The 22,090-nt window shown below is 38.4% G+C and overlaps 3 protein-coding genes across 3 annotated transcripts; all 3 read left to right on the forward strand.

Annotated features, from left to right (window-relative positions):
- Positions 1-595: 595 nt before the first annotated feature.
- Positions 596-2,763, forward strand: LOC126788316 (protein CUP-SHAPED COTYLEDON 1-like). Its single transcript, XM_050514293.1, has 3 exons — positions 596-1,102; positions 1,211-1,494; positions 2,066-2,763. Exons 1-3 carry the CDS (start codon positions 895-897, stop codon positions 2,651-2,653), a joined length of 1,080 nt encoding a protein of 359 aa, XP_050370250.1. The 5' UTR covers positions 596-894; the 3' UTR covers positions 2,654-2,763.
- Positions 2,764-6,839: 4,076 nt separating this feature from the next.
- LOC126786682 (uncharacterized) lies at positions 6,840-14,187 on the forward strand. The gene is made up of 17 exons (XM_050512581.1): positions 6,840-6,948; positions 7,025-7,088; positions 7,239-7,347; positions 7,661-7,723; positions 7,903-8,003; positions 8,161-8,227; positions 8,318-8,389; positions 8,678-8,836; positions 9,450-9,523; positions 9,639-9,733; positions 10,345-10,452; positions 10,557-10,654; positions 11,670-11,807; positions 12,014-12,061; positions 12,491-12,605; positions 13,436-13,536; positions 13,907-14,187. Exons 1-17 carry the CDS (start codon positions 6,876-6,878, stop codon positions 13,991-13,993), a joined length of 1,572 nt encoding a protein of 523 aa, XP_050368538.1. The 5' UTR covers positions 6,840-6,875; the 3' UTR covers positions 13,994-14,187.
- A 664-nt stretch (positions 14,188-14,851) lies between these two features.
- On the forward strand, positions 14,852-17,167 carry LOC126786683 (30S ribosomal protein S20, chloroplastic). Its single transcript, XM_050512582.1, has 3 exons — positions 14,852-15,051; positions 15,267-15,433; positions 16,772-17,167. The coding sequence occupies exons 1-3, from the start codon at positions 14,907-14,909 to the stop codon at positions 17,003-17,005; spliced, it is 546 nt and encodes a 181-aa protein (XP_050368539.1). The 5' UTR covers positions 14,852-14,906; the 3' UTR covers positions 17,006-17,167.
- Positions 17,168-22,090: the final 4,923 nt, after the last annotated feature.

Raw genomic sequence — 22,090 nt, forward strand, 5'->3', positions numbered from 1 at the left:
CCAAGAAGAGAAAAACGCAGATCACCATGCATGCTTTCTCTGTAAGCCTTTTATTTAACCAGCTTTTTCTCGCTTTTAGGACGCCATGACATGAAAAATTAAGAAACAGAGATTTTGATCATCAGCGAATCTCACAGAGAAATTTGCATGTAGTATGAGAATTTTCTTGGCAGAGAAAAGCAAAAAAATGAAGGAAAAAAAAAAGCAAGATAGTTTGGTGCGTGGGTATTAAATTGGCTCCATTCGATTATTGATTATTTGTACTGTGCTGACATGAGGTATAGCCCTCAGCTTTATCGATTCATGGTGAAAAACAACAACAATATATGAGAAAATCTCTCTCTCTCTCTCTCTCTCTCTCTCTCTCTCTCACAGAAACTACTTTCTGTTCCCACTCTTTCATTTTCTTCACTGACAGAGGAATACCTGCACACTTTCTCACGCATACTCAGAGTACCTCCCCATCACACAGCAAAGCCTCTCTCTCTCTCTCTTTCTCTAGAGATTGTGATGGATATGATAAGGGGGGTGGCAGGGAGGGATCAGAGGAGGACAGAGCAGAGAAAACACAGAGAGATTTTTCCAGCCATTTTTCCAATCTCTAATCTCATGCCCTATTATTATTATACCAATACCACTCCTTGCCTTTTTTTCCCCTCTCTGTCACACATTCATCAACTCCCTATGAAAAACCCATCTCACACTCTTCCTCTTCCACTCTAAAAAAACAAACCCTTCCCAGCTGCTTCTCTTCTTCACTACATAAACACACACCCTACTCTCCAGCCCAGCCACAACTTTCTTCCATAACGCTTTGTCTCCGCTTTTGCGTACTTCTAGGTTTTCTGATCCAACACATCAAAAACCCTTTCTGGTTTGCTTCCTTGCATTGCCATGGACCTCATGAACCTCAGTCGCCATTTTGATCAGCTCAGCGGTGCTCACCTCCACGACAACCAACTCCCGCCCGGGTTTCGCTTCCACCCTTCCGACGAGGAGCTCATAAGCTACTACCTCCTCAAGAAGGTCATGGACTCCAATTTCACCTGTCGCGCCATTGCCGAAGTTGACCTCAACAAGTGCGAGCCATGGCAGCTCCCTGGTACTAACATTTACATTTAACCACCTAGCTCCACTATACAAAACACTTCTCCATACTTCTTCATTTAATTGTTTGTAAACTAATTGATCGATGTGTCCGGTTTTTTAGAGAAAGCAAAGATGGGGGAGAAAGAGTGGTACTTCTTCAGCCTCCGTGATCGGAAATATCCCACCGGGCTTCGCACCAACCGTGCCACTGAAGCCGGATACTGGAAAGCCACCGGAAAAGACCGAGAGATTTACAGCTCCAAGACCTGTTCCCTTCTAGGGATGAAGAAGACTTTGGTTTTTTACCGTGGTCGAGCTCCCAAGGGTGTGAAGAGTAACTGGGTGATGCACGAGTACCGCCTTGAAGGTCGATTTGCGTACAATTACCTCCCCAGGAACTCCCAGGTGCTTCTTCTCCCTTGGTCAAAAGCACGTATAATGTTCCAAACTTCATGATCATGCACTTAATTAATTAAAGTATTAAACTTTATACTATACTTGTAACCATGAGTGTACATAGTTAGGTCAAATTAGTTGATGGTGGTTGAAGAGAGTAGGTCCATATGCCTCATAATAGCTTCATTTATATAGTCGTCTCCTGAATTTTATTTATTAAGCTCTCCTATGTACCATGCAAGCACATCGTTCTCAGTTAATGGCTTAAGACATTATTGTTATTCAAAACCTGGAAACGCACACATTTGCAGCATATGAGTAATGCATCCAACATATGTTCTGCCATGTCCACTCCATTATGTTCGATGCTCCTCCACATTAGTACTACTTCAGCCTCTAGATAATTCAAGTACTAAACAGACTGACATTCTCTTTACCAATCTACTCCATTGCAATTTTTACTTAACCTTGATTTAAAATGTGCAACATATTTGGGTAACCAAAGTACCAAACTTGGTTGATTTGAACTAAAATCCAGATTTTGTCACCACATTGTCTCATGATCGTGAAATGCATACAGGAAGAGTGGGTCATTTCGAGGCTCTTCCAGAAGGCCAAGAAGAGCAATGGACCCGAATCCAAGAAGGCCCGAATCATTGGGTCCGGCGGGTACCCAGCAGAACCCAGCTCACCTTCTTCCTCCTCGGTCTCACTGCCACCACTTTTCGACTCCTCCCCTTACTACCCAACCGGCCCCTTCACCAACGGCAATGCTTCCCTCACTGACCGTGACAGCTGCTCCCAAGACAACCGTACCCCAAGGGAGCACGTGTCCTGTTTCTCCACCAGCAGCGTTGACCCTGCCAACACCGGCACCTTCAACCATCTCATGACTTCCCTGGACCTCGCTCCGCCGCCGCAGACTTCGCTTCACTTGTCCGGCGGCTTCGGCGGCCTCTCGGACTTTCCGAGCCTCAGGTCTCTTCAGGAGAATCTCCAGGTGCCCTTCTTCTTCCCCCAGGGAATGCAGCCTCATCAGCCCTACTCCGGCACCGCTGGTTCCTTCGACCTCGGCGACTGGAGTGCACTCGGAAACTGGCGTGCAGCCGCTGCCGAAGAGCCCCGGGCTCCTGTTCCCGCCGAGGCCGATTGCATGTGGTCATACTAAAAGAAGGGTGGTCCGAGTTGTCGTTGAAAACTAAGACCGCCGTCTGTGGTGGCCTCTGGTATAACTATCAGGTTTCGGTATTTAGTTTCCAATATATCCATAACCTAAAGTCGCTGATTAGAAAGTGACCAACCCAGTCTATCTTAGCTCTATCATGTCGCAGTCGCAGTGGACCTGAATTTCTATTTGAGTTTTTAAGTATGTAATGACTTTATGAATTATGACGTTCTCTGTTAGCCTATGCAAGTGTTACGTATTTGGCAAGGTAATGATGATGGTTAATAATGTGCTTATTTTCTGAGGTCTATTTCTGGGAAAGGTCGGGAGGTATGTTTTTGTTTGATATACAGGGAAGAAGAACAGTGACTGGATACTGAATCTGCCTGCATGGTCCAGCTTAATTATTAGCTATTACGCAGAAGATTTCTGTCATAATTTTGGTTGCCTTAAATAGTATTGCACGTATGGTTCTGAAGATCTGAGATCATGGTTTAAGAACAGAAAGGGACTTGTATGGACACTGCTCAATGTCGTTTGGACCACCCTAGCTAGCCCTTCTGCTTAAGCTTTCTGGTTTCGTTACAATCAACTTAGTTGCTCTGATCTCATTGATTTCTGTATTGGATTCACCAATCAACTCATCACAATTGTAAATCTTAGAAATCAAAAGGTAAGATATGTATTGTGGTCATTTTGATGCCTTGTTCACGTTTTAATAATGCTAGCCGATTAGTCGACAATGAATATACCGACTATGGTGTTTGTAGAGGTCGACTTATGTTGTAATATGTCTTCTGGCCGGTTATTGGTATTGCAATACAACGTCAGTCTTCTCATTTACTATATTGATTCCGGCCACCAACGACATGCAACGACGGTGATTGACCAGCACAGCCACACTCTCCTCCTCCCAGTGTTTCTGTATGTGCCGGCCGGAGCTGCAACGCTGTCCTACGACGGCCGAAATCTCAAAATTTCACGGACATTTAATCTGTCGTTGTTTCAAAATTTCGGGGCCGGCACAGACAGAAGCGCTGGGAGGAGGGAAGTGTGGCTGTGCTGGTCAATCACCGTCGTTGCGTGTCGTTGGTGGCCGGAATCGCCGAATCCGCACCATACGGACGGTACAGACGTTTGCAACTGGGAATTTATGTCCTCACAATATAGTAAATGAGAAGACTGACGTTGTATTGCAATACCAATAACCGGCCAGAAGACATATTACAACAGAAGTCGAGCTCTACAAGCACCATAGTCGGTATATTCATTGTCGACTAATCGGCTAGCATTATTAAAACGTGAACAAGGCATCAAAATGACCACAATACATACCTTAAAGAAGGCAGATTAAATTGAGGCTATTTCAATCACGAAACTATCTTCGCCCTCCAGGCAGTACACTCATGTCTCAACTAAAAGGGTGTCGGTAAATTTTGAGAACCGAAAGGATCAAAAGGACCAAGTAGGCAAAGACGAATGACTTGAAACTCCAATGGGGGTGTCATCGATCTTTCACTGTTATTGTAAAATGGGTAAGGTACACTGGAGAAGTCTTGTCCCTTCAAAACATTTTTCTTCTTCTTCTTTTTGATATGGTCCCGTCACACATGAATCATATATACAAAATCTCATTTATTGTATTTGTTGAATTAGGTAGAGACAGATATATATAGAGTACTCAATAGGTTTCAGACCTTGGGGGAGACTATAAGGCTATGGGGGGAGTATTATTGGTCCTATAGTTCTCAAGGGAAGGGACAAATTTAATACTACTACCTGTAAAATCTGTAACATTGTATTCTTATCCTTGTCAGGTAGCTTAAACATATATGAAGCACATATATGGAGCATGTAAGGTATAGGCGAGGGACCATATAGGACTTGGCCAACACAGGCATTATGCAACTCGAGCAATCAAGTCTCCTCCTTGCTTAGACGGCTGCATTTAACCTCTCCAGTTTGGATGTCTGTTGTTAACATTAAGCCAATGCAAGAAAAAAAAATGGAAAATGAAATTGAAATCCTCATCAAGCCTACGCACACACTTGTGAAACAATATCAAAACCAAGTAATCAAACTACTCACATAAAACTTTTTTGAAAGTTTACTAAACTGATTTACAAGATTTACTTTGTTGTTTTGAATGAGAATATATGAATTTTGAAGTCAAAATCAAACTCACAACAATGTTAATGTTCATCTCAACTTTCAAGTTTTTATATCGTTCCTGTTCATGTTCAAATTTACCTATATCTATAATCTTTTTAAATATCTAAAATCATCATATTACGTGTTGAAAACATAATTTTCTTTTAAATTTGAGTTAAAGGACTGATTTTCAATTTGATCATAAAGAAAAAAGTACACCTAACCCATAATCCTCTTTGAAAGTTAGCATCATCAATTGTGGGTTTGAAAACCAATATCCATTGAAGTAATTCTTTGATCAAATTATGAACACAAAAACTGAAAGGATCTAAGGTCCTCAGTTACACTGACCATGCCAGTATTGTGATACTCTGATGAGTCTGATCAGTTCCGAATTGAAAACTGTAGACAACCAATGCCATTGGTAAAGTTTTTCACAGCTGGGGTGAAGACTAGTCATGATTTTTTCTTTCTTCTGTGCCAGGTTGAGGGAGGCTATTGTTGAGGTCCCATATGTGGTCACCAAATTTGTACATCAAGGTTTAAATCGTTGGGGGGCCAATAGAGTTGGGTGTACAATGATATACATATGGATGAAATTGGTATAGCACGCGGGGTTGTACCAATTCGGTGAAAGTCTTGCAGAGTTTGCATGTAAAGTGGAATTCGAAGAGGGTGAAAGTGAGGGTTTGAAGCCAAACATAAAGAACCAAAACAAAGAAGGAGCCAAAGACTAAAAGCCGAGGTTTGGAACTTGTAGAAGCAGAAGCGAGTGATTACATTGGCGTGGATTCTGATTTAGGTTGTTACATTATTCTGGTGTGGATATTATTTGGATTATTAGAGCTTTCCCTCTTACACATTGTCAAATACGACATTTGTATGTATGTACGTTAAACCTTATCTTTGATCTGCCTAGGGTTGATGATGAGGTTCAACAAAAAGCACAAATATCTCGTGCTTTTCAATCATGACTTGCGATGGTACATGACTTTTGGCTTCTGCCATTGAATGAGCTATGTGTTGAGTTCCAATTCGCATTATAATGAAGTCATCAAGGGATGAAGCTTTCCCATTTGGTTAGTTTCTCGAATTTTCCGGGGAGACGCCTACAATTTTATATCATCTCCCTTCTAATAAGCTTGGAGACCGTTCATTTCAAAAAAAAAAAAAAACTTTGAGACCGTCATGTCTGAATACTTTCGCTAGATTAGAAATTTTGAGCAAAACATATTAGCGAGAACATAATGTTGAATTGGCCGATAATTCGGTACCATGAGAATGCCATTAAGGTACTAACTACTCAAAAAGTCAAAATAAGCCAAAGAAAATGGGAAAATTTGAGTATACATTAATGTATGTTATACATCCCATATCCGACAGTTAATATTATTTTGTGAGTGATGTTAAAAAAATAATATCCGTTGTCAACCGTATGATGTATGATGTATAATATGTATTAATGTAGATTAACTCCATAAAATGATACATCTTTATTTACATAAAATTTCTTAACATCATTTTACTACAGGAATCAAGCTCACGATAATGTCTACTCATTGCAACACTAATTTGGACAATAACGTTTTCCTTCCTAAGCCACCTTGTTGAGAATATGAGGGTCTTGATTTGAACCTCGGATATTTCGGTCCTTCATTTCACTCATACGTACTTATTTCGTTTGATTTGACAAACAAGTATCTCTCACTAATGACTCTTATATAACTAGGGTGATGCTATCAACACACAATTATTCTCTATTGAGACACACGTATATTTTATACGAAGGATAACGTTATTAACACACTATTTTCCTCTATTACATGCACAGAAGATAACATATGAAAATAGCTCATGTAAAACAAAAAAAAAACAAAAAAGTGTATGGGACCCTACCTTGTAGTCCACCTCTTCGCGGCCCAGCCCACAATAGCCTCCACACGTGTGTGCTTCGGCTTGTGTCCATTACTTGCAGGTGTCTTGGTGCCTACTCAACGCGTGTTAAAGCCCATTTCTGGTCACCACTACTACTACTACTATCTCTCTCTCTCTCTCTCTCTCTCTCTCTCCAGCCATGGCAGAAGAATACTCCGTCGCCGATCCAACTCAGCTCCTCGAAGCTTCTTCCGAGTTCGCTAACTATCCCGGTAAATATCTCCACTCTCCGATCACCTCGATTTTATCAAACTTCTCTCGAAAACTAACACCGTTCTTCCCTTGCAGGAGTTCAAACCGACGCTTCCGCCAAGGAGTTTCTGGACCGCTTCCCCCTCCCTGTCATCCTCAAGTAACCTAATCTCTCTCTCTTCTAATTTCAATTTCGTCAAAGCTTTCAGTTTCGATTTTGTTTTTGTTCTGTGTGAAATTTTGTGTGGTGAAATTGCTAGAAAAAGTTGAGGCGTTTTGTGACTCTTGGTTATGTGTTTGTTGCTTGCAGTGCTTTACAGACGAAAGCCGATGTGCCTGGTCTGGAAGATACGTTGGTTGCTGTGTTGGAGAGCGTTTTCAAGACGAGATATGGTGCTTCACTGCTTCCACAGTATATGGTATGCTTCCTGCATTTTGGTGTTGACTGATTGGTTATTTTGCGTGATTGTTCGGCTTTACTTGCCTTTAGAAAATGAATCCGAGGTTTTATTACGTATTGGTGAGCATTGTAAAGCTATGTGTGTTCTAGTTGTGATGATATATTGGAATGCCGAAGCTCGTAAAAAGATATTAAGTCTGTGGCCTATTGCTTCACAGTTTCGCTGTCAGAAAAAGGCTTAATCTTCACTAGTGATGAAGAAACGTCTGTGAATAGATTGTCTTATAGGTCGAGATTAGATTATTCAGTATTTATGTTTGCTTTTCTTACAGCCTTTCATACAAGTTGGTCTGACGGCAAATTCGCAGAAAGTCAAAGCTTTAGCTTGTAAAACGGTATGTATCATTAGTTGTTATGCATTTTTGGTTTACATTGGTCTTTTAAGTTCTGTATGCTGTGGCATATTGTATACTTGCTTTCCATTTGTTTATCCGGGCTGTTCTCTGAAGTGTTGGCTAGAATCAAATGGAGTATTTTAAGTCTTCTAGCCTGACATCTTATCCGGCACATACAGGTGACTCGTCTTCTCGAAAGTGTGAATGACTATGCTGTTTCTGCACATCTTATAATTGACAACAATATCTATTTTCTATTGATCGATTGCCTTATCAATGGGTAAGTCCCAATATCATCATTTAATGATCAACATTTGGTTTTATTGTTTGCTAAGTATCTCTATGGGTCGAATTGTTTCTACTTGTGTCTACCCTTACTTTTGAAAATTACTTCAAGCATATATATATCTATGACAATGTTTCCTTTTAATATGTAGAAATGAACAAGTTACAACTTTGGCAACTGAAGCAATAGCGAAGATAGCTGGTAGTCCAGCAGGCATAGTATGATTATAGCATTTTTTTCATAAAGTGTCCTTACATTTAGTACCTAGTCTTGATAGCAATATTAAATTCCTTGGTTGTCATGTGCAGGATATTGTTTTCCCATCTGATACCAATGAAGCTACACATCTTGGAAAGTTAGCATCTGAATGCTCATCATTGGTAGGGTGATTGATATTTTGTGAATTTTACGTATATATTCAGAAATTTTGAACCTTAACCCTTCTTTTAGTTGACAAACTGTATATTAGTTTACAGTGATGGGTCTTTCCGGATTAATTAGAATTTCTATATAATTTTCATTGTCTTATACTAATACGTAGATGGTACAATTGTCACAGTTGAGTCAAAAATTGTTTATACACATTTAGGGTCTTTATACAAACTATTTAGTCATGTATTTTCTCTCCTTAAATTTTCCTAATACTGAAATATATTAATCTCTTTCAGGGACGGATCCGCATTTTGGCTTTGATTGTGAAGCTATTCTCCATCTCCCCTCATGTGGCCTCAGTGGTATCAAAGTCAAATCTACTTAGACTTTTCGAAGCAGAAATTAATTCCAATGATACCCTTTCAACCTTAAATGTTATGGAGCTTTTATATGAGGTTGGTCATTTATTATCTCTCAGTCCCCCCTCAAACCTTAAATGCCTTATTTTTTGTCACTCTAGTCGCTCAGTTGTGTCCATTTCGTGGTCCATGATTTGTCCTTACATTGCATGTGTTCTTTGTATGTAAAAATGTAAAAATCAGTAATCTGATATGAAGAAAATTTAAATATACATACAGGAATGTCCACGAGAATGTTCTTAGACTATTAATACCAAAGAGTTGTTGGTCTAGCGGTTAGTCACTTGGTTTGCTCCCAAGTGGTCTGGGGTTCGACCCTCTCTCATGGTACCCACCTAGAATAAGATTAAAAAAAAAATGCTAGAGTTTCCAATTTCCCAAATGTTGTGGGGTTAGGTGGGAAGCCTAGGGATTTCAAGTCAGATCCGGACACCCTAGTTTTTGAAAAAGTTAAAAGACTGGTATTGAAAGAAAAATGGAACTTTCTTTTTATGTGATTATTTCTTTATTCTGATTAGATGATATTTTACAATATTCAATCTTTTGTTTTAGAATGGATAAACAATTGAAAACTTGTATAATTTTGTTCTTGTTTCTATCTCTTCTGATTAAAAGTTATCTATGTTAATTTTACCTGTTATGAACAAAGTTGTCAGAGATCGAGCATGGTAGACCTTTCTCGTCAACAAGCACCCTTTTGCAGCTTCTTAGTTCTATAATAAGGTATTTAGTCATGCTAAATATCCTCTAATCATCAATTTCATCTTTAATTATCTTTTCACTTATTAGAAGCTTTTCTAGACACAATATCACTGATCAATTATAATATGCATTTTAGTGACCAATCAATGGATCCAGTTTTAAGATCAAGGGCGATGACGATCGGTGGAAGACTGCTGTCAAATGGGAATAACATTTTTTCTGATGAATCTAGTGAGATCTACTTGCACCTTTTCAGAAGAATTGATTTTTTTTTCCCCAAATTTCTATGAACTTTTGTATTCCCTTTGATATACATAAGCTTCAGTTAAGCCTCATGCCCTCAGCTTTTTCTGTGGCTCATTAATAGCTTGTTTAGACATGCTAAGAGAACAATTCACACTTAACCTCACCACTGCTTTCTTTAAGGCACTTTTGATACTGTTTCTGACGCAAATGCTCCATTAGCTCGTTTTTCTATTGGTCAAATTGTTAGGTTGGTTATCAACTCATTATTGTGCCCATCCATAATTTCATATGAAGACCTTGAATTCATTAGTTGTCCAAACTGCCCAGTCTAGTTGAGGGCCATACTAACATAATTTCTTGAGCACACGCTCTGTTAGTTGAATGTGTTTACCATCCTGGATTCAATCTAATGCATCATACATAATTTCTTTATTCTTCTGCATGTGATTCCTATCTCTGGAACATGTTGAAACTGTCAAATAAAGTGTAATTTTATTGGCTTAAATGTTGGAGATTTGTTATATCTGAAAATTGATATAATTGTTTGTTACTTGAATAAAGATTAGTAACTAGTAAGCAATTATTTGATCTATCAGGTGCAAAGACGGTAGTATCAGCCATAGATAGAATTCTCAGTTCATCAGAAACTCATGATACAGATGAATGTGAATCTGCTCTTGAAGCCCTGGGTCAAATAGGGTCATGTAAGTATTCATTACTTGCGGTTCACTTCAAAAATGGATCCTGACAAATCTACATGCTCCTTAAGAACTCGATACTTATAACTTTTGTTTCTGGGTGCTCTTAGCAATGCAAGGAGCACATTTGCTATTGTCAAGCTCACCACCAGCTGCAAGACATGTAATATATTATGCCTTTGATAGGCAGGGACATGGTAGACAATTGGTCAGTGCATCTGCTCCTTTGCTCTGTGTTTTTCTCCTTTTGCTTTTACTGGTTATACTTCAAACTCTCTCTCTCTCTCTCTCTCTCTCTCTCTCTCTCTCTCTTATAAATTTGCAAATTCATTCAGTTTTGAGAGGTTTCTGCCATGTATGTGGCTATCCGGAAAATACTAGTCAATTCAGCTTCAACTAACCTTGTATTCTTGTATCCTTAATTACAATGCTCCCACAGTATTAGCTAATTTAGCAAAGTATTACCATCTCTATCTTAGTGTACTCGTGCATTAAAGTTGGGAGGAGATTGTCGAGAGAAGGTATTGGTCATTGTTTACAGCTCTCCAAAAAAAATACAAACACTAAATGTTTATCTTATGATTCCTGTTGGTTGAATGGAAGAGCTGCTTACTAATTACTGTCATGATGGTTTCCATGCATAATGAAGCTCTCGCAGCTGTAGGTTTTAGTTTCTTTGAAGACCATCACGTGTCACAACTCGTTAGATAAACATTTGCAGTCCAACTAACAGGGCATAGCTGGGGGTTATATAATTAATATTGTTGACCATGAACTGTCATTGTATGTCCTGGACTTCTCCTCTGGAAAACAGTAGTCTGTGACAAGATCATAGTAGTGTCACAGTTAAAGCTAGACGATGAAGCATAACCGGTGTCAATGAGGCTTTGTGGACTCAAAAAATACTTGTGCCACCCTTAGGTAGAGTATAGATCGAATTTGTTTCTGCTGCACATACGGTTATATCTTTAATCTTTTGGAGCTCAATTTCATTCATTGATGTATCCACTGTTTTGCTGACTTTTTTCTTTGCCAAAATGAGATGAATATTTGGATTCGAAAGGGGTGAATCTAAGATGTTTCCTATTAGTAGACAACAATTTTAGCATTTATTTACTTATTTATTACTTTTATTCTTTTCATATTTTGTACACCTGTTGTAGTGTTTACTCTTACCTTCTGTATAACACTGCTTTGAGACTTTATTTTTGTGGCAAATGTAGGCTGCCTTGCATGCCCTTGCAAACATCTCTGGAGAAACTCGAACTGAGAACAGCATAATACTGACTAATGATGCTGAGGAAAGCCTACGACGCTTGATTTATGAAACCGCATCGAAGAGCTCAAAGCTGACCCCATCAGTGAGCATTTTTTCCCGTCTATAACTTATGCACCATAAGCACTGCTTGATATTTTTATTTTAGTCATGAATCCCCGGATACTTGAGTGCACGTGGCCTGTAAAAGTTGGTCTGTTTGCTTGAATCGAACAATATTCTTAATTGAATCACTTCAAGATATATTTTATGATGCTTGGGGGTGTACTGAGTTTTATGTGCAATTGACAGGGTCTATTCCTATCAGTTCTCCAACAGGATCCAGAGACTCGTTTGGCGGTGAGGTTTCTAAACTCCTGAATTTTTATTTTCTGTTCTTTCAGGAATGCATCAGCTATCAGATTATTTTATTTATTTTTGAATAGGGGATTAGTTTAGCAGACCCAGATAGGCCGCCATTTTCAAATAATGATCATAGAGCAGATATATCAATTCCAGCTATGTGGAAGTACCGCTCATTTCTGTCATAAAGATCATCTGAAACTATGATATTTAGTTTTACTTTTTGTGTATTGATTGTCATGGTAATTGCTCTTCACAACACAGTACCTCTTGAAATTGTACAAAGAACAAGGGTATGTTAATGCTTCATATGTGGCAATGTAGATAGATATTTAAAAAAAAAGACAAAAAAAAACCAAAGTCTTGATGAAATTATAAGGCTTACCATGTTTTGTTATGTATGGTGGCATGAATGTAAAATTTCAGGGTTATCGAGTGCTGACTGGCTTGGGGGTTCGCCCATGGTGCCTCATGGAGATTTGTTCAAAACAAGAGATAATAAATATAGTGACTGATGCTGCTATGGAGACCACAAAACTAGGTCCTGCTCTTTCCCAATTCCAATTTTACTTCATTTACTTTTTATTTAACCTTTTCCAATTTGTCTTTCATAGTCTCTAATACTTATCAAGTTAACCACCTTTGCTTGCCGATTGTTTGTATAGTTGCAATTCATATATTGAAATTCCTAGTTGGGTTTTCCTTTGTACAACAGCGATTCCTTCTAGTGTGAACTTCAAGTAAATCATCCCTTCGTAAAATAACTATATAAGTGACTTCCTCCGAAATTGCCATTGAATTGATTGTGATAAGTGCTCGAGCTTATTGTACATTGATGCTGGTGTGATGATGATTTTAAAAATGAATCGATAACCTCTCTAGTCAAGCAGAATCTATAAGTTACTAGCCTTTACCCATGAATATTTTCACGGAAGTTAATTTTGATTATAACTTCCCACTATCCACTACCCACTACCCATGTTTCTTTTCCACAATTTTGATTTTTACCTTATAGCCCTTTGTGAGAAACTAATGACAGAAGGGTAAATCTGTCAGCTTGTAATTTGGTGGTACTCTCTTGCTCGCTTTATAATAGTAGAGATGGCCACTGCACTAAATATGCTCTAAATAGTAAAATTGACAATACACGGAACCATCTTATGACCTCAGCAACGGAATCTCTTTAATTTTGTCCTGTGTGGCAACTACGTTTTTTTTCTCTACAATTTGAATTGTATTGAAATAAAGTTGCCCGATCATTTTTTTCTTTGGTTCTCTTTTGGACTACTGCTCTATTCTGTTCAATTCCAAGAGTCGACTGAAATAAATTATTTCAAGACTAATATTATATACTTTTAACTTTTTGCTCAGGCATGGAAGCAAGATATAATTGTTGCAAAACTATCCATACGGCTTTTAACATGTCCAGTAAACTTTCAAGCGACCCAGCACTTGGTGGCATTGCAGCAAAGGTCAGCTCTAAAATAATCACTTTTCATTCCTTTTGCTTGAAAAGTTGTCTGGATCCCTAACTAATTTACTTTGGCTGGCTAGACCTAATGCAAACAGGCAGTAGCTAAGTCATTTAAAGAAATTATAATTTGATTGCTAAAAACTAATCAGAATTCTTCATTGTCATTGGATTGGCTTGTGTGGGTACAATAGTTGGTAACTGTGGTAAGCCATCAAAAGGGATAATTGATTAATAAAAAGTAAAAACAAACATGTTCTTTCTTGATAGCCTATCAAGAATTTGTCTCTGTTTTTCATTATCTAACAAATTAATAAAATTGGCTTAAGCTGCCTGGTGTTTTTCTCTCATCTGTTCCGTTTTACACGCAGCTGCATGAAGCTGTGAGACTGGGTCCTTATCTTGCTAGGAAGCATCGGGAAGCTCAACCTACAGTGGTGACAGCCGACAGATTCTAGATTAACATCAACAGCTTTGTGCAGCTTGTAGATTAATCTTAACACCTGTTGTTTCACAGAAGTTTGTTATTATGCAGTGATACACACTTCCCTCATACTTGGAAGGTCAAGTCGAATGGATTTTGAAAAAGAATGTAGTGTCTTGAACTTAGGATTAGGTCCGAGCTGTAACTTGGTTTTGACTAAAAAGCACCTGCAATGTTGTCTTTATTATTGGATTATCTGCTTAACTGTACTAGCAGGTTGTCCTAAACATCCAAAGCGTGGGTTTGGAGATCATTAAGTTAGTTGTAGAGGCTTTGAGTCTTGACTAGTTTCCTTCATTAGGGAGGTGAGGGAACCATAGAAGTTGCCCCAACTAGTCAAGAGAGACATAACCTGCTCTACATAGATCTGTTCCGCTGCTAGGCAAGGCTTCCATGAACCAACAAGAGAAACAGCTTTTAGGCAATCCGACTTCAGATAAAGTGTCCTTTACTTGACTTCTTACTACCATGTAAAAAGTTCAATGACTCGAATGCAAATCAAGGCCCTCGTTTTGCCATCGCACATTAGCAGAGGGTGATGCCATTGCACACGAGCAGATGATACAAGACTGATTAAGTTTATAAAAGTATTGCCTAGCAGTTCACTGATTATGGAACTTCGCAACCCCCATTGAATCATGAAGTGATTATGATGGCTCTGCATTTTACTGCAATGAGCAGTTCGAGCATTAAGAACATTACCGATGTGAGTTAGTTTAATCCCATCATTAAAAATAATAATAATAATTCCACGTTATCCAAGTCCAGTACCAGGGACACAATCGGAATTCCACATCCCAGTGGATAAAATCACAGGAAGCACCGCACTCCCTCAACAGAGCTTCAATTTTTCAGAGGGAGAGAGACTCAAGAAACTCAAGAGAGAAATGGCAGCTGCAATTCATTGCCTATCATCTTCGTGCTTAGCCCTTCCTTCCAAGTTCGGCAACCTTTCCCTGAATGGCCTTTCCACTTCCTCCACCCATTTCCCTTCTCTCACTTTCTCCGCTAACCTCTCTCACTTCTCCCAAGGTACTCAGTTCTCTCTACTTCATACAAAGTCTCAATCTTTTTCTCATGTTCTGGGCCCTCAACACATAGAAAGACCCACCTGCACTGACCCTTCAACTGTAATTATACCACATTTGGGTGGAGGGTTTTACTGTTTCTGGTCTAAAGTTTTGGTCTCTGTAACAACTTGGTGTGTTCAAATTGAGTTTGATATGTGGGTTTTATGCATTTTGCAGGGTATTTGAGTGTGGGCCCAAGCCAGAGGTCGGTGCGTCGCTCTGTGGTCTGTGAGGCTGCTCCGACCAAGAAGCCTGACTCTGCTGAAAAGAGAGCTCGCCAGGCTGAGAAGAGGCGCATTTACAACAAGTCCAGGAAGTCTGAGATCAAAACTAGGATGAAGAAGGTATCTTCTTGTCATGTTTGCATTCACTATCAAGTAAATTAATTCCGGTAATTTTTCGATGATTATGTGAAGATGCTGTGACTTCTGAGTTTGATACTAAGTTATCAGTTGCTTAATCTATTAAAATGTAGCAATTAGAAAGAAAGAAAATGCTTACACCATCGACTTAGCTGGTTTTTTTTTTTGGTGACATTGCTGTGGTTGTTTGGGAGGATACTATGTCAGAGTACATTGACCTTCTGATGTTCAAAGTATGCTTGTAAAGTCACTGGGAGATGTAATGTGACTTTCTATGTATTCCGGTGCTTAAATTCTGTGCATTTGTATTAAGTTCCTCCTTAGTGATTAGCCCGGTACCCTTTTAGTTTGCCTTACGGACCAGTGTATTTATCGGTGGTACAAAGGGGGAATTGGACCATAAATTGGATAAGGGTTATATATGAGATATTTCCAAGTTATTATAGAAAAATTTCTGAAGCAGGAGAAGTGTGTTGTCGAGCATAATAATTGAGGAAAGAAGTTTCATTTGAATATCTTCTTATACTCTTTTTTTTTTGTAAGTTGGTAACTGTTGTTTTTTTAGCCTAATAATTGAGGAAAAACAAGTTTCTGCTCATTCTTTGTTTCAGTCTCTATACTAAGTGGTGGTTTACTCTGACGCTGACATCGTGAAATTAGAGAGTTATATGTGCTGCACAATAATTACCATGTGTCAGTCAATATGTAGGCATAACCTTTGTGCTTTTCATCACTCTAACCTTTCCTGATTCATGGCATGACTTGGTTATTTTGTTTGTGTTTATTAATGTTTTGGGTCAGTAAAATTTCTAATGTCTCTTGTATTGCCATGTCCCCTTATTTAGCTCTAGAGCTGTCACCAATCCTTTAGATTCTCATCGAATTGAAGCAACATATCTGTATCTATATTGATCTCATTACAATATGGAGCATCCACATCAATATCTAGGTCAAGTAGTTTTTCTGTATTGAAAAATATATCTGTGATATTAGTTTGATTGTTGTCTGATCTACACAGCCACTGGTGCGTTTCTTAATGCGGATTTTGTTTTCTGATTTCTTTGTGTTTAGATGTTATACATGCTCAACTGTTCAAAATGTGTATATAGAATATGTCATCTCCATAGATGATTAATTATACTTGTTAGCAGTTCAGATGGATGGGAATAATGATTTGCAGAAAATTTTGTACTTTCACATAATTGAGGGGGATCTCTTTATTGATTTACATCGAGGAAATGAATATATTAGTATTGCAGAAAATTCATTTGTCTTCATGATTCATGAAAACCGATGATTATTTTGTTGACAATATTCCAGGTTTTGGAAGCTTTAGACGTGCTCAAGAAGAATCCAGATGCTCAGGCTGAAGAAGTTCTTTCAATTGAGAAGCTTATTGGCGAGGCCTACTCCATCATTGACAAAGCAGTGAAGGTTGGAACTTTGCACAGGAATACTGGAGCACGCAGAAAGTCTCGATTGGCCAGAAGAAAGAAGGCGATAGAGATCCAAAAAGGCTGGTATACTCCGGCTGATTCTGAAGTTACTGCCTGAAGAAACAAAGCCCCTTTATTGGGTCGTATTATCTTGTTTCTGTTTACTGTTAAATTTTCTTTGTAATGTAATTTGTCTTTCCTTTCAATCTCTGTATCCCTCCTTATATATGGTACAAGTGTAGTCTTCTCTCTTTGGTGTCCAAAATGTTGATCAGCTAAATAGTGTCATGATTTTTTGCTACAGAAGCACATTTTGGATTGAAGGAAGATTAAGGTAACAAGAGAGAAATAGCAAGGCAAGTAAATGTTTTCACTGAAATGTTTGCCTGCTTAACAGCTTGTACGTTATGTAACAGATACTTGTACCCAAGTGCATTGTTTTTCATGTTAATATAGAAATAGATCACAGTAACAAAAAGAATGCTGCTACTGTTTGCACAAACAAACAAAGCAATTTCATAACAATTTCTGTACTTCGAGCAAATCTTCCGTGTCAACATCACAAGAATAAAACCAACTAAACACTGAATTTTGTTAATTTACATTGGTGGGCTTTAGGATCGAGTTAAATCACAAGTTCATTAGGAAATTCAAGCTTTGATTCTTTCTGCATTTTAACATCTAGCTATGAGTAGCAGCTAAGCTGCTGAAAAACTCGATGGATTCAATTCATTTTGGTACCTGTAGATTCAGCAGTAGATGAAGCTGTAGTAGTTGTTGCGGTTGTAGTTTGGCCGGTAGCTACCATAGATTTTACTCTGTCATGTATACTAAAGTTAGCAACTCATCAGCTGATGATGAACCTCCTTTCTTCAGTTTCTTGCGCAAGAAGCCGCCGTAATTCAGGCAAATGCACCCACAGTAGCAGGACGGACCTTAACCCCACTCCAACCTCTGAGACTATCTAACAAGGAAGAAAACTGGAGACTTTTCAAGTTTTCAAACACAGAAGAATATCAGTGAAGCTAAACAACACGCACACTAGTAGGTAATAATGATATTAAGCTAAAAGTGAGCATACGTACTCTGAGAGTCTTGGTACAAAAAATTCGGAGTCCAATACTGACGAGGGATCACTGTTAGTGATCTTTGTTTCCTTAGAGTTAGAGGGTGGCCTGTATGCAGATGAGAGGATTCCTTGCTTATCAGAACTCATCCTAGTCTCACATTTGTCTGCGTGAAAGTAATAACGGGTAGATCTGTGTGCATGTATATATTTACAGATGCCGAGGTATTTGGAACTTTGGAAGTATGACTACCAACGTCGATTCATAAACTCTTTTAACAGATTGTACATGGTTGCTTGCACGTTATAAGGTCAAACAATATTTTAATCTAATAATGATACAACTAACAACTACCTGTGTTCTTTGTTTCAGATTCAGAACTTCCAACTTATCCACTATGCCACAATGTTTAAAAGAGCGAAGGCGTGAAGCGAGGTGTTTTGTCAAAGCCTCAAGTCTCGGAAGCCCTAAACCCTAATGAGCCAAATAATTGTATTGAATTCTGCTATGAGAGCAAATTTGGGATAGAATGGAGATTGAAGTTGAAAAGGCGGAGAAATAGCGAGGCAAGCAAACATTCAGTTTTGTTTTACTAAAAATCATAGCTTATAAATTGTATGTATAGAAGGCATGTACCCAAGTGCATTATTTTTCCAAAGAAATCCATCATAGTAACATTATTTGAATGAAGTCTTCAATACATGAATTCATGATCCTAAGTTCTATTTCAACTTAGAGAGAGCGATCAGTTACAATGAGGCTTTTGTTCTAGTTGCTTCAGGTCTGAATCAAGCTCTAATTAGGAGAAGAGCTTTGGTTCAGCATGCTAAGCTGCTAAAACTCTCGATGGTACCAGTGAGTGATTGCGTGATGAGATCTTCATGTCAAGCAAGCACATTGAGCTGCCGTGAGATATATCTTGGTCTGCGGCTTATATGTATCAAGATAAATGAGAATGTGCTTAATTTCACTGAAATCACAAATCAGGATGCACACCAGTGACACCACAACTCACTTTGATCGATCAAGTTTCACTCAACCGACCAATAAATTTAATGCTCTGCTTAGTAACAAGATCATGCTACTAGACTCAACGATAACAAAGTGTATTGTAACAGTTAAAAGATTAAAAACACGATTTGAAATAACTATTTAGATGATTCTCAGCTAGCTAGCTATCCTTATTTGTATGACAACACACATAGGAGGACTCGGTCCTCTTCCAGGAAGATTCTATAAGTCAATGCCCCAGGCCCCCAGAGTTTGGGCATTGATTTGATAAACAAAAACAGTTCGTTCACTGACTTAATCATCTTTAATCTTAATTAGTACTTAATTGCAACCTTTGACCTAATCTTTAGTGGTATTTTTCAACATATATGATTGTCGATCAGTACGAGATATGTATCATGAAATCTTATTAAAACTTTATGAAGGTCAGACCAGACCCTGCATGTAACCAAAAACTGAGATTCATCTTGCATTACAATATATTTCAGATTTAATCCAACTCTTTTTCAGATAAATAAATATGTTCTAAATCTGAAAAAAAAAATGAAAATAACAACCCCCAGATCTGCGACACTACTACCTTGAATCCAAACCAACACCACATAACTAGCCACCACAAGAGTCTCCTCCTAACAATGACATCGTTGAGCCGGGCACCAAGATCCAGAGGACCACATAATTGATTCAAAGAGAAACAAGGAAACTCTCTTTGCTCAGCGAACCCTGATTAATAATCAATAAAAAAAAACTAAAAAGCGATTTATATGTTGAGAATAAGATTTAGATCAAGGTCGTAGCACATTGAAATGTGAAGGATGAGAGTATTAGAGTATATTAAAAACATACATGCATGAGAAGAAATTGGGAGATCGACATTGACGATTCTCACTGCTAGTTTGAGTCCTCTTCCTAGAAAGTTATACAAGTCCATGCCTAAGTGCTTTGACATTGATTATTACAGTACAAAGCAGTGCGTTTACTTCCTTAATGGTCTTTTATTTTATTGTTTTAACTGACTTAATTGTCCCATTTGACCTAATCCACCCTGATTAGCACATTATTTCCGGTGACGAGGCGATTAGAATTATTCAAAGGCCTATTGTATCATATATATGCTGAATTTGAAGCATTAGCCTTGACTTAAGTGACTAAATGTTCATATATAAGTTAATGACAGATTGGCTAGATTCTGTCATCCAAGAGAAAAGGTCCAACAAACAAAGACAGGAATGATAAAACAAAAATCCCTTGCATAAAGGTGACTTGAACCCTAAAGAAATTAAAATTAGCAGCACATAAACAATAGAGTCAGCTTGGTAATATGACCTTCTCGAACGACATTCAACAACTTTTGCAAAACCATTTAGCTATTTCGTTTCTCAAATGACCATCAACTTCAAAATCAGTCCGAGATCGTTTGTGTTATTAAGTCATATGTAAGATAAGATCTTCAAGATTATAACTTACGTTTTTCCTTTTGTCTTTGTACGTTAGGTTGTGAATTAGCTAGAAATCATGATCACCGTGTACCCATATAATCTATCCAAGTACATTAAATAGCTTTGTCTGTGCGTGGCGATTGATATGTAACATAAACATTCATAATGCATTGAGCTAAAAATCTAAACTAATTAAGTTAACAAAACTACAATCTTCAATCGAGTGTGTAATATCACTAGTAATGCGTCTTAAGTGTATAGTTGAACTTCTGAAATGACTTTCAACCGTGTTAGTAACTTTCGGTTAATAACGCTACGATTAGAAACGATTATATGAAACACGTAACACACATGTTGACACTGCAAAAGTTAAATACCCGAGAGATTTCTTTAGACGTTTTCTCCGCCCTTCCTTCGACCTAAGCTAAAATTCACGCATGGACACCACGCAAACACATTCCACCTCCAAACCAAAACATTGAAAGCGAGCTCTTCTCCATGGCAGTGGGTAACATAAGGAACACAAACATTGTAGTTAGATTTTACCGGAGAGGCACATGGCAACATCGGAATCATGGTGAAGAGTAAGACCGCGGATCTGGACGGCTGACCAGGGCACAGAGGATCCTTATCACGCGGCGAGGAGCCGGGCCATGCCGACAATATTTATTCTCAAAAAGCCCATAACGTCCCATAAAATATATGAATAAAAAATTTAATTCTGAAAATAAAATATGTAAATAATTTCTGGGTGTTGAAATTATCAAATAGAAAATAATAAAATGCCGCGGAGGGAGGGAGAGGCGTTACTTCCGTCTCCAACAAAAGTAGCAGCAGAGCACACGATGAGACAACCGTCGTTAGATGACGCCACCCTCAAGTCTCCGTCACGCCGCGTGGCGACAAAGCAACGGCTGACTTGGAACGCCACGCATTCAATCCACGTGGGCCCAAAATTTCTCCTAAGTGAGTGCAAGGGAGTTTGAAACTAATGAATAGAGTTGGTGGGCCGTAGGGCTGTGTATCAAAGGCATTGTTAACCGAGTTAATATTCTGAAAATTCTTTTCATCCACTCCGTGAACATTCGACTATCATTAAAACTGATGACGTGGTATAACATGAGCCACAATTTGAGTTAAATAAAAAAAATTGACTATGTTGTGCAAATGTGTAACTTTTGACTTTAGCAAATATGAGGTGAACCTCCACGGGGTGGATGGAAGAACCTCCGGCTAATATTCCCTTTTTTTTTTTAAGTTTAAAGGGACTTTCAAACGTGTGTTGGCATGCTTGGCGCACTGGCACGTGGCGCGTTATTGTACGTTCCCATGGATGCCCGTTGGTGCTATAGAGAGTTTGTGGATAATCTTGACGCTTTTCTTCATCTACATATTTTTTTATCAATTAAACTTCTTCTTTTTTATTAAAACGTCAACTCATTTGTATTTCATCAGTCAAAACCAAGATAACACATCCAAAGGTCGACAAAAAGAGATACATCTTCTAATTCAAATAAAACTAACTATCTTAAGAACACTAGCCAACAACTAGCTATCCCTAGGTAAAACTAGCCAATAAAAGCCAAAATTCACCCACTTTTTCATGGTCATGAAGCACAAAACTAACATGATACAAATAATGTAGAAGACATGAATAAATTTTAACAACCACACCATTGTATCGCT

Source organism: Argentina anserina, chromosome 3 (genome assembly GCF_933775445.1).
Source record: "Argentina anserina chromosome 3, drPotAnse1.1, whole genome shotgun sequence".
Taxonomy (NCBI): Eukaryota; Viridiplantae; Streptophyta; class Magnoliopsida; order Rosales; family Rosaceae; genus Argentina; species Argentina anserina.